This window comes from Sander lucioperca, chromosome 2 (genome assembly GCF_008315115.2).
Source record: "Sander lucioperca isolate FBNREF2018 chromosome 2, SLUC_FBN_1.2, whole genome shotgun sequence".
Lineage (NCBI taxonomy): Eukaryota > Metazoa > Chordata > Actinopteri > Perciformes > Percidae > Sander > Sander lucioperca.
The window spans coordinates 2,411,242-2,424,401 of record NC_050174.1 but is presented as its reverse complement, the minus strand read 5'-3'; the positions used below and the strand labels follow the sequence as shown (position 1 = coordinate 2,424,401).

Below are 13,160 nucleotides of genomic sequence, written 5' to 3'. Positions count from 1 at the left end.
CCTGGACTTTGAGCTCATGTTTTTTCACCACATCTGGTTGTTTTTGTCCAAATGTGTAAAAGCTGCTTTTGTGTAATATGATGCAGCAGGAAAACTATTGAAAATACATCACACAGAATTCCATTGTTTTATTACAAAGCGTAAAATGATATTATTTTATTAAGTTAAATGTTTAATGACAAAGTAAGGCACACAGGCAGTCCTTATATGTTACAAAACCCTGCTGTAATGTGTCTAATGTGTGAATTTTGTGATTTGATACATCGACCACTAACGGTCGCCTAAATACCTCATTGGAAAACAAACAACTGGAACAACGTGCTCTCTTGCTTTTGCGCTGCAACTACATGTTTAACCCACAGCACAGTTTAAGCACCGTGTGGATTTTAAAATGGAGTTAAGAGAAACAGAGTACCCAAAGAGTGAACTGCAACACAAAAAAAGAGAGAATTCGACATCCCAGGTTGACAGTTATTTCAACTGCATGCCGTGGTTATAGGTGTTTATAACCTACGGTAAAATCAGGAAACTTGTTAAACTAAGCCCCCTCCCGCTTGGATAGGTTAATGGTTCATCACCCACTTCCTCCTGGAGTAACCCTTCGGATGCTGAATGGAAAGAGTCAACTCTCAACAGCAGTGTGACAGTTAGGCATGCTGGGACCTGTTGGCTTGTCAGCGCTTCTTTTCTCTCTCTTCACCTGCACTCATCCATTGAAGAGTTGTTGAGCAGGCAATTCTACCTTTCAGCAACAACATGCAGCTGGCCACTGTGCAGTAGCAGCAGGAGGAAAGTGCCCTGCTTATGGGCGCCTTGGCAGTTTCCCACAGACACTTAGTTTAGATAGTTTGAGTTTGAACCAGTGTTTGCGTTCTTACCCATTCAATTGAGGTTCATTTTTTTTGACGGCTGCCCCACATTTTCCCCCTCAGCCTCAATCTGGTGGCGATGTGAAGTTCCCCCTGCTCTCCACTCCCTGGTAACTGCTTACTTGCAGCGTTCCCAGGCTCAGGCTAGTGGCACGGCTCCCAGATCTGGGCTGGGAGACAGAGGGGTTTCTCAGGAGACAGAACACAAATACAGGGATCCAAATAACTTAATCACCAGCGGGGCTATTAGGCCCAGGTTCTTAGAGGCTTACCCTGAGGAGGGTGTTTGTGTTTGGAGAAGGATAGGAGATGAGTAGCTGGGGACTGGATGGTCAATGAAGGTGTTTTGGGTAATCACCACAGCCATGGGTGGTGTTAATTTGAGATATGTTAAGATATGTGCTATTTGGGTTAGATTTCAGTCCTCACCTCACTGGCCTTGAGTGGCAGGAATCCCATTGGTTGTCCTTAGTGGAAACAAACTGTACAACCACTATAACTTATTTATTTATTAATTTGTTTATTTAAAAAAAAAAAAAAAAAAAGTTTGCTTTTGTTCGCCTTTTCATAGTTTCAGAGGTTTGGGCAGTCTTAATTTGTAATAAGGCCTTGAATAAACAAAGAAAATTTAAATAGAAAATGGTGCATATTGTAAGAACTTTGTAAGGAGCTATAATTACGGCAATTAAGACTATGGCTGATTTTTTTTTTTTTTTTTACATCCAGACCTATAACATATATATAGTGCCTCTGTGTTTATGTGTCTCAGATGTGAACCCATTTCTCAAAGAGACACACTCTGTAAGCACAATTTTTTTCACATATAGTACAGAGGCATTGCAGGCGACCTCTGGACTTCTCAGAGGATGTCCGTGTAAATATTTTCAAGCAGAAGCTTGATTGTGTGCACTTAAGGGCTCTTTGGGGGCGATGTTAAAGCCATGATTTTTTGCAGAGGTGGCATTAACCTCACGACACATCTTGAACATGTCTATGTATTATTCTATCACCGTAGTAAACTGGAGCATCGACGGCCAAGGTGTTCTCTCTCGGTGGGAATAACAAAGCCGGCTGTGGCTTTAATGTCGGCTTCCCCTTCCCCTTTTCCTTTTCCTTTTTTCACTTGTGTCTTTTGTACTGTTTTTTTCTCTCTCATGCCAGGGTCCCTCTTTTCAAACTTCTCCTCCACTTCCCACACTTCTTCTTGTTAGGATGTTACCAGTGTTGTTCACCACATACGTCCTCCTGAATTTGAATGAGTGGATGGTAGTGCAAAACATTGACAAAGCAGATGTTGGAGCTCTAGTGTAGAAAAGGCAGTAAATACATACTGTTGCATCTATACCATTGACTGTACTATGCTGTTTTGCATACCTACATGTTTGTATATCCATTCTTCCTACTTTTCCCCTAGACACTTGTTTGGGTGGTAGAAGCTATTTTTAACCAAATGCCTTTGAGAGCCTAGACAAACATGATGTCACACTAGTGAGAGGAACTTGTGATCTACAACCCAACAGGTGGCTCAAGCAGGCAATTTATTGCTTTCTCACAATAACCATCCCTCTTTGGGTAGGTTGTGAAGTGGATACATCCATATGTGATAAAATAGGTGACTTGACATGAGTAATAACCTTTGTCCAATGTCTCTTTCTGTCTTTGTCACCTTCTCGCTCCAGTCCAAGTTTGGACAGAGGCAGCAGCGCATGATAAAGAACCGCGAGTCGGCGTCCCTGTCTCGGAAAAAGAAGAAAGATTATCTGCTCTCGCTGGAAGCTCGCCTGAAAGTGGCGTTGTCTGAGAATGAGGAGCTCAAGAGTGAGAATGGCACGCTCAAGAAACAGCTGGAGGGCCTGCTGAGTGAGGTGAGAGGCTAGCAGCCACTGCTCTGCCAATACGTCCACACAGCCTTCCACTTATAAAAGATGCCTGCGCAGAGTAACAAAAGCCTTGTGTGAATTACACATGACTCATATCTGTGATTTGTTGTTTGTAATACAACATGATGTCTAACTTTTCCTGCAGAACACAGTACTGAAGGTAACGGCCCCCAAGAGGAGAGCTGTGTGCCTTATGGTGGTGTTGGTGTTCGTCATGCTTAACGTTGGACCAATGAGGTGAGCGTATGGCGCTTAATGTGTGACTATGACTCTCTCTCTCTCTCTGTGTGTCTTTTAAGTGTAGACACAACAATTTAATTTAGGCTCTAAAAGCTTAAATTCAGTTCAAAACAAAAGCACGCTGATGATGGTATACTGTAGCTCCAGATACACAAAGATTACTGGTATCTGTGGACACACTGTGGATGCACAGCAGTTTAATTATTGAAGGAAGACAAATGGAAAGCCCCCTGAGTCATTGTGGGAATCACGCCAATCATGTAAGACATTACGCACAAACGTTTATTAAAAACAGAGCAGAACATTTCCCGTTGAAGCAATAAGTTCACACAAACCTACTTCACCCATATTTCAGTTGACTAAAGGTAATGAACACATTGGCCTAAACAAGTTGACAAATTAAAAACAAGCAGTCATCTCACTATCGTTTGCCAACAGTTTAGATATGACTTGTTTATGTTATTTATAATGACAAATAATCAATGCAAAAGATTTTGTATCACATTCATTCTTAATGGTTTCCCTTAAATGCTCTGAGCAAAAGTACCTGAACTCAATAGTAACCGTGTGATACCATCCAGAGTAATGTAGTCCAGTGATGTTCATCCATACCAAATGGCTCTTGTGTGTATGCTCCATTCCTCTGTTGTTTTTGCCAGCGTTTATAGGAATTTCTGACTAATGGATCAATAAGTCTCAAAACAACCGGCTGGGTTGGGAGGAAAGTAAATATTTACAGTACCACTTACAAATGTAAGTAATCCCACAAACTCAACTCAAGTCCACATCCAACTATAACGATGACTTCTCTGTTATCACATTATAAAAATGTTTGTTTTCTCCCAGGAATAACTTTCTCCACAAGGATAGCTTTGATTATCTGGCTCTGTGCTGGGAATGTGTTCTCTCAGTTGTTCTCTAGAGCTTAAACATGAAAAGGTTTCTTGGGACCCATGAATGAGTTTGCTTTTGCGACTTGAGTGGTAATTCACAGTAGCTAAAGTCTGTGTGTGTTTGTACCTGTGCTCGCATCTGTGTGTTTTGTGTTTGGGCTCTCCTTTGGAATGTGAAATATGCCCGCTTTTGAGTTTGGATCCTTTTGAAATGAAAATGCCACCCAGTGTAGTAATACCATTGTAAAGAGACTGTGTGTATTTTTGCTTGTGTGTGCGCCACAGCATGCTTTGAGTTATGCAGTCTAGATCAGAGTTCAGAATCTGCTTGTGGCTAAAAACGAACAACCCTCCTGTGGACAGGATGTGGGCCACATGGAATTCAGCGGTTATTTCAGTCCATTACCCGGTTCTTCTTTTCAGTTTGTTTCCTCCATTCTTAGTATCCTGATTTTCCCTCACCTGTCTTCTGTTTCTTCAGTCTGTTTCAGGGTGGCCCAGGCTCCAAGCTCTCCATGCAGCATGGCGGCAGACACCTGTTGGGTTTCTCCTCAGAGGCAGAAACTGAGGTTGTGATGGGCCCTGATCCCCTCGGCAGTGGCCCCTCTGAGATGGCCGACAGGTAATGTGCTCAACCCCCTGCCCCCTGAACACAACCGCATGTCAGCGGACCCGGATGCACCTGTGCCTGGGCTCAGTCTGAACTGGTACAGCTCATTACGGCATGTGTAAACAGGCGCGCTAGCCGATTACCAACTCTGTCCAAATGTCTGCTTTTCAAAACGCCTCCAGGTCCATGACTAGTCAGCCAGCAGTTGTGCTTTGAGTAACAAAGTGGGAAATTGGGCTCAGGCCATGTTTGACATCCAACTTTTTATTGCTAGTAACAGTTTATTTTTCTAAAGTGTTATATATTTTTCTTTTCTTCTTTAAATGCGATAGAGGCCCAGCAGTCTCATTTGTAAATTGCATAAATAACATACTTATTTGGTACATTACCTGCAGCCCCTCTGTCCTGACAATGATGTTTTGCAAGGTGGTCAGAGTGTCGAATGTCTGCGTGGCATTGCCAGCCTGTGTTTTGTCAGATCTCTGCATAGGGTATGTTACATGTTAATGCAAACCATTCAGCTGTAGTATCAGGTTTCCCAGCAGCATTAAACCAGCGTGGGCAGGAAGGAACACATTAGCCTTTACAAAAGGGGTGACAGCACCAAACGCATAAGAGCGGAGAATGACGGGGGAAATATGCAACCTAATCTTGGGGTCCCACTGACCAGGAAGGTGTGTATGCGGGAAGGTTAATACGGCCCCTCCAGTTAGTTATGATCAAGGCTCTGTGGGCTGACGTGTTGTCTCGCCGAACCATTTCCAGAGAGTTTAGAGACGGGAACGCAAGGCGTAGTCGACGTGTTGGCTCAGATCAGAGAGACCCACGGGAGGTATTACGTCTGTGGCAGGTGTTTTAATAACAATCCCCCTGCAGGTGGGCACTGACTGTGGACAGTCTACATCATCACCTCAAGCAACATAATCATTCATTCGCAGAGGTATAACAGTTAATTAAAGTCACAGTATCATCTGAGGAGGAACGCCGAGTTATGCAATGCAGTGTGCTGCTGATCCATAATGTATGTAAACCCACCTTATGGTAACAACCCAGACTGTTGTTTTTGTGTCATTGTCCATAATCAGACTGGATGTGAGCTGCAGGGTAGCAGTGCTCACTTCTCTGTAGCATGTGTCTGATCATCGCTCTAGCAGCATGTGGATCGTCTGAATCTGCACTCCCCCTCTCAGCGTTTCCGTGCATACAATTAGCGACTGAAGCTCTGCCACGTCTGCACATGTCAAGTGTTAGGAATTGGAATCAATTAAAAACTCATTAGTTAACAGTGACATTCAAAAGGTTTATAATTGTCCCCACATTGAAGCCATGCTAGTTTCTCTTTTGGTGCCGTTTTGCTTCCTGTTGCACGATCCACTCTGGGTGTTTCATCTCCATCAGAGGGCAGGCAGCCATGTTGGCGCTCAGTTTGCATTAAAAGCATGTTCTCAACATGTGGACAATATTTCATTTTTTTAACAGATTCTTATTTGAAATTCTTACATTGATTTAAGAGCATATGAACAGTCTTGTAAAGCAATCACTTTCCTCTTCCTTTAACACCCTTTATCTGCTTTTTCTTCTGCGTTGCAGCTCTGAGGATAAGGCCCTGATGGTGGTGAAGGATCCTATCTTCCTCCGACCACCTCCCCCCTGCCAGCCTCCTGTTAACAGGACTAAGTGCATAGAGTAAGTTATGAACTCTTTCATGTATGGCCTACTTTTCTCCTTTCAAGTAAGACTACAAAAATGCAAAGGAAATAATGTTATACACGTTGATTGGCAGGTTGGCCCATGAGTTGAGGGGCTGGGTCCACCGTCATGAAGTGCAGCAGACCAAATCCAGGCGCATGAGTAACAGCAATCACAAACCCACCAGGACCATTCTGGTAGGTCACAGCAGCAGGTTTTGAAAAAAAAACAAAAACAGGACAACATATCTAATGGGCCGTGTAAGAATTTGCGTGATGTTTAGTGTTTGCAATAAAGCTTACAAACTAAACCACTTTTAGTTTAGGCCATATAAAGTATTTTTTATTTTTTTATTTTTTTGGCAAACCAAAGCCTCTCTTTCACCACTGTTTCACCTCCCCTCACACCTTCCCTTTTTCTGCCTCACATTTCTCTTCATTGGGCTGAGTTTAATCCGGCAGCCCTGAGAAAGTAAACACAACACTTAGAGGGGAGCTGTAGGATTAGTGCCCCCTGCTCCTTTTTTTCCATCATTTTTTCCCAAATCTGTCACAGTAGGTCTAATCCACTCTGAGCTGCCTAGTTCGTATATACCCATTCTTCATTTTACTTTAAATAGAGATGTAGATGTGTTTATTTCTCACCTGTATTGAGCTGTTTAAGCCCCACAGACGCACATACATCTTAACAGTATTTCAACATATGTGATTTTTATATTAATAATATATAACTCTTTTATTGTGTTTCTGTTCATGTGTTTGGTTCTACATGCAAGTTTAAGTCTTAAGATTCCTAAACTAGATGTGATTTATCAGGAGCAAACCTTGTGACTGGTGTGTGTGTGTTGATCTGTAGATGTTTTGAAATGGTCATTTAGTCAGTCTGTTTGTATTCGACAGAGTTGCGAACAGTTATACCGCTCACTCTAGTGGTTAGTTGATAAGAATATAAAGAGATTATAGCCCTTTTCTCCTCTTTTTTTTCCCAACAGAAAACCGAGAATAAGGAGGCTGACAGTGCCCAGATTGTGACGGTCCAATACACAGAAACTACTGAGGAAAAGTGAGTGGCAGTGTATTTGTGTCTTTTTTCAAATTTATTTTGAAGCTGCATTAAGCATTTTTTGACTAGACTAGAGGGCAGATCCATCCAGTGGATCTATCAGAACAAATACACAGTAACTACCTCTTGTGTGGTAAACTAACACTGGTGAACCAAAACAGTGAGTTGAATCTTGTTTCCGAGCTGCAGACTGTCGTGTTTTTTGTCAGCGGAATACACAGAGACAGATTATGTAAAGCAACTGTAGACATAACAAACTAGTATGTTTCATTGTTTTAGAGTGGTACTTAACCAGAGTGGCTCTTTGAATGGGACTGTGATGAAAAATAACATTTATGCCTCGATATCCACATTTTTGGCTTTTGCCCGCTTATCAGTTTTTACAATCTGTCTGATTTATGATACAGTGATTTTAAAGCATGACCCTCCAAACTGCTTAAGAGCTTTAGTGGTCAATTAGAACCTTTCCCACTGGACTGCCCCGTATAGTTTGGATCAGGCAGATGGAGAAAATGTTTTTTTGGCCACCCACAGTATATTTTTTTCTCAGTTGTAAGTCTGGCTGTGAAGTTCAGTTTCAGCAGAACCAAAATGAAAAGAGGAAATACACAAGAACGGTTGCTCCTCACAGTTTTATTTTGGTTTTTATCCTCATGTATGTGGCCATCTGCTGTATACATAATGTTTAGAGCCAGGCCACAGCAGTAGAGTCTGCAAAAACTTGTATTATCCACTGGGTTGTGAAACAAGGGAAGCAGACTACTGTAGAGCTGCAACTGTCATGATGTCATATAATGATTACTTTTAATTATTGATGAATCTGCCGATTATTTTCTTAATTAATCAAGTGGTTGGTTACAAAACAGAATAAAGTGAAAAATAACCATCTCAATCTCCCAAGATGATGTCATATATTTAGTTTTTTCTCTGACCAACTAAAAAAACCCAAAGAGATTCTGTGTAGTATAATGCAAAATAGGGAAAAGCAGAAAATTATCATATTTAAGCAGAACCAGAATTCATTTATGGCATTTTTGCTTGAAAAATGACTTAAACAATTTATGGATTATCAAAATAGTTTAGTAGTAATAGTTAATAATTTTCAGTTGATCGACTAACTGATTAATTGACTAATAGTTGCAGCTCTAGATGACTGAGATGCAAATCAATGCCAAGTGACTGTGTGCTCCACTGTCATAATGATGATGGAATGATCTTTTTCTAACACCAAGGTAGAAAGGGAGTCTGTTTCGGGGTTATACGGACAGACGTATCAAATAATATTAGAGTTTTGATAACAATCTGATATTAAAACAGTTAAAGATTTTCATCTGCATGAAATTCGCCAAAAAATAATACATTTCTCTGGCACGAAACATTGATTATCAATGTGTCAGTTTTGAAACCCAGTTTCTGTCCTTATCTCCCCATTTCTAAATATTTGTCGAGTGTTTTTCAGTGTTCCTCATACTTTTCTGTTATTCTTCATCAACAGGAATCCTGGCAGTGAGCTGCAGGTATACTACGCACCTCATCACACCTACAGTGACTTCTTTGATGAGATCAATCGTCGTGGCGACACTTTCTACGTAGTGTCCTTCCGCAGGGTAAGTTTGAACTTGTTTGGTCCATTCCACTGATTTGAGTGGAAAAACGAGCACTGGCTCCCACACAAAGTCTGACACGGTGATTAAACTGATCTCATGAAGTAAAAATAATACTTAAATGGAAGTTTTCACAGCTCAACACTGATCAATTTGTGTTTGTCATGAGATTTCCTTCTTCCAAACTGGCCATAAAAAGTGACAAGTTAATGCTAGAAAGAGTAACTTATGAATCATAAATTATATGTAATAGGTTGGTTTCTCAACAGAGAGATTTGAGAGAAAAGTGGAGGGTGGGAGAGGGGATGAAGGGTGGTAGTTACGCCCAAGGGTGTAACTACCTCTTTCCAGTCCAGTTTCCTTAGTCCCTTTGCAATCATCAAGACCATGTTTTTGATTTTAGGCATGGCCATATGTCACTGTTAATCTTCTTGGCCTTTATTCATTTGACCATCTTTCCCACATTTGAGACTCTGAACCTGTTTTGAGTTTTCCCTCTTCATATGATTACTTCTGGACATATTATAAAGAGTTCTTTGATTACTTTGGGTTTGTTTCTTTATTTTGTTATCAAGAAAAAGAAAACAAAGTTGCTGCAGAGGAACTCTTTTCTCCCCATTGTAGTTTGTGTTTCGTTGCCATGGGAAGTTGCTGCTCCATCTCTTGCCACTGAGCTGTGTCGAATAAAACACATAGTAACATTAGGAAAAAGTAGATGAAGATATGTTTCTTACCCAAAACACATTTGGTCACTGTTCCAAAGAGCTCATATCACACTCAACACCTCTGGGTGGTGTTAAGCCCTTAAATTCTCAGGATTACGCAGTGGGTCGGGAGTTTTGAAGCATGTGGTCAAAGATCAAGACCCCTTGTCATCAAACAAGTCACAAAAAGCTTGGCTCTCAGTTGGCATGGTGACAGCAGGGACAATGATCACTATGGTGTACCCGAGTTGAGGGCCTCTACAGGTCAAGTAGCTGTCCGTCAGTTTCTAGCAGCTTTGTGTTGCATGAGCAGTGAGGGCGGGCAAAAACCTCTCAGATATTTTAACTTTGAAACCAAACCGTTAAACAAAAATAATAGAGTAATCCCCAAGGTTTGATTCTTACTGACCGAAGATTTTGCTATGATAAATCACCCAGATGTATGGACTCTTCCTAAATGTAGTTCTTGACTAACATGTTGAAAAATGGCTTATAGTAACACTTGACAGAAAAGAGCATAACAATACCACAACCTAAAATGAAATGAAACTTATGTTTGAAAAATGGTAACCTTTTTTGTTTAATCACAGTTGAAAACAATAACAACTATGGGAAAATAGGCTTTTCAATTATTTTAAAGCTATGATTTTTTATATATATATATATATATATATATGAGGATGTAGGGCTGCATGCAACTATTTCTTAGTAAATTGATTGGCAGTTTGGCCTGTAAACGCAACTCCTAATATCTAAAAGTCCAAGGTAATGGTCTTCAAGTGCTTGTTTAGTCCGACTTACAGTCCAGAAGTCAAAGATATTAAGTTTACAATCACTGAAGACTAAGAAATGCAGAAAATCTTCACAATTGAAAGTGTGTGAAAGACAGTCCTGCCTCCTTTATTACTTTCCGGCTCTTTTTGGATGTGGTTTTTTAAATTAAGTGGACTTATCCTTGTTTTATTAAGTGGGAAAGGTTAGAGGAATAAAAGCATTATTAGAAATGACAAAAAACACTTTACAAAGCATTAACTAGTAAAAGACACAGATCGTTATTCAGTGTGAACTTTTCTTTAAACCTTTTACTAGATTTTCTTAGTCAGTTTATTTGTGTGTGGGTGTGTGTGTCGCAAAAGCAGGGGTATGGTTTTTTTGTTTCAGTCGGTTTGATATTATTACAAGACTGCCAAAGCAGAATTTTGTTTGGATTTTAAAGCCAATCACTACTAATTTTGACTTTAGTCCCTCGAGGCAATTCGTCGGCCTCATCATGACCTGCTCTTGCCCTCGCCAGTAGTTGAGGTCAGTCTCTACAATGTGTTGTGCGCTCAGAGAGATCCATGCTTAGGTCAAGGTTACTTTAAGCCCTCGACAGATACATTGCCACCTGTGGCTTTGTTTATGTGTGAAATGAGGTGAGGTGATGGAAAACATAACTCCCAACAAGACCAAAATATGAGACCGCTCTCACTCTGTTGCCGTTTTGCGGTCTTGCTTCACTCCTAGTGTTGTTTTTAGCACCTGTGGCTTTATGTAAGTGTGCATTGAGGTCAGGTGGTGGAAACACTGGCTGCTTTCACTGTGGACCGTATCCCATAGGGTTCAAGGAAAAATCACCTGTTGTCATGGCAGCTGCAGCTGTTATATCAGCCGGCCCCCCCATGATGGGCAGTAATGGGGTTTTTTGTTTTCCTGCCATCCTCCAAACACAGTCATGGCACCCTCTCAGTCATTTTTAGCATGTAATATTCCCTTTGGTGGCTTTATTGCTTATCCCTAATTCTTTGCAGTGCCACGATTGTATATTTCACCAAACCCTGTATTCTGAAGAAACACTACAAATGAAGTTACAAAAGATAACCTCTTAGCTGTGCAACATTTAGTGTCATTTTAATAAAATGTATTCAGCATTGTGAACAACACTTTCTTTTCTTTCTCCTACATTGCTCCTTCCTGTCTTTTCGCAGTAATCCCTTCCCCAACCTCAGACCATACTCCCGCCTGTCATCACCTCACTTCACAGTGCCCCTTATTTTTCATTTCACCCAGGCTGAGTTTTGCAAGCCAAGTGTGATAGAGGTAACCTGTTTTCAGTTGGTCTCTTGATAGCTCTTGAAGCCAGTCTTGCAGGTGATGGAAACCAAATCATGGGTGATTTCTCTGCAGTGTTACCGGTCTCACTTAACTCTTCCTAAATAGGCACTCCACTAATTTTACACATGAAGTTCAGTTTACTTTTAATGAGTAGTACTACTACAACCAGTTGCATAATGTCTGCATCATGGATTAGCTCAGGCTTGAGAAATGTATAAGAGAAAGCCAGCGTTACAAACTGGAGGTGTGGAGTTTGAAAGAAGTTGGTATTTGGGGGGGGGTTCTAAAAGGCGCTATTGAGTCTAAACACAGTGTGTGTGTGTGTGTGTGTGTGTGTGTGTGTGTGTGTGTGTGTGTGTGTGAGACATGTGTGTACGCACACAAGCATTCCTCTCTCCACCACAACTCCCATTGAAAAGCCATTCTTGATAGCCCCCCAGGAACCGTGCTGGTTATTGCCATTTTGATCTCAGACTTCTCGTAGATTAAAAAATGCTTAAATGGCCCAAGGTGACAGTATTCAAATGATTTAGGGATTTTAACGGTTTAGTTAGGGTGAGGCATGAGAAAAGTGAGTGCTCAATTTGAGGATTTTGTGACTAGAAAAGGCCTTCATGGAAATTGAGTTATGTTAGGACCTTTGAACTTCCCAGATGACCATTGCATCATTGATAACCTCATATTGTTAATGCAAGTCATCCAGCAGGTCTCCTTAGAGTTATAAACTCGGCTCCAAATCTTGATCAACAACTGGCAAATGCACCCATCTGACATGTTTTATTTGCTTCCATATGAGTTGTATTTTCCCCTTGATGACCTTCTTCTCTTTGTTTTCAGGATCATCTTCTACTTCCTGCCACCAACCACAACAAAGGAAGTCGACCCAAGATGTCTCTGGTGTTGCCAGCCATGAACATAAACGGTATGCACTGCAGCACAGACACAACAGTTGGGGTGTTTGGTCACTCAACACAATGTAACAGATGAAAGGCAAGCTGGGAGCAGATTCAGAAACACGTCTCCCCACAAGAATGCATTACTTATGGCGTAGGACACTTGACTCCTATTACCAAAATAGAGCACTTTTGCTTTTATAAGCCCATTAAGGTGATTCTGATCCTTTCTTTTCATATGTGCTGGTATTTTGTTTCCCAAAATCTATCATCCTGGACGCAGAGCGTTTGTTGCCTATTTAAGTTAAATGGAAGTTTCTTCATACAAGATTGTTTTGCCAAAAAGATTCTTGGACATCTGGCGTCTTGTTAGTAGAAGGTATTTTCTACCTATCTCCCTCTGAGCCCTTTGTGGTTTCTGTTATGTCCTCTGATTATACTCAGCATTTAGCGATGCTGTCAAGTGTCTGTACAGCCACTGACTCAATATGGTCATATCCTATTGGCTTTGATTTTTATTTGTTTTGTACTCAAAATGATCAAGTTGAGGCCTTGGCAGCGAGGCGTATATTTTATTAGATTTACTTAATTTATTACAAATATTTTTTTATTATTCATATAT

General features: G+C 40.9%; 1 protein-coding gene across 1 annotated transcript in view; it reads left to right on the top strand.

The window, feature by feature from the left end:
- atf6 (activating transcription factor 6) overlaps window positions 1-13,160 on the top strand; it is a 36,292-nt gene that overhangs the window by 12,743 nt on the left and 10,389 nt on the right. Inside the window, exons 8-15 of the mRNA XM_031318237.2 lie at window positions 2,549-2,734; window positions 2,895-2,986; window positions 4,364-4,504; window positions 6,083-6,178; window positions 6,276-6,378; window positions 7,173-7,243; window positions 8,739-8,850; window positions 12,483-12,567. Of these exons, the coding sequence (XP_031174097.1) occupies window positions 2,549-2,734; window positions 2,895-2,986; window positions 4,364-4,504; window positions 6,083-6,178; window positions 6,276-6,378; window positions 7,173-7,243; window positions 8,739-8,850; window positions 12,483-12,567 (886 nt within the window). The remainder of the gene's footprint in view (window positions 1-2,548; window positions 2,735-2,894; window positions 2,987-4,363; window positions 4,505-6,082; window positions 6,179-6,275; window positions 6,379-7,172; window positions 7,244-8,738; window positions 8,851-12,482; window positions 12,568-13,160) is intronic.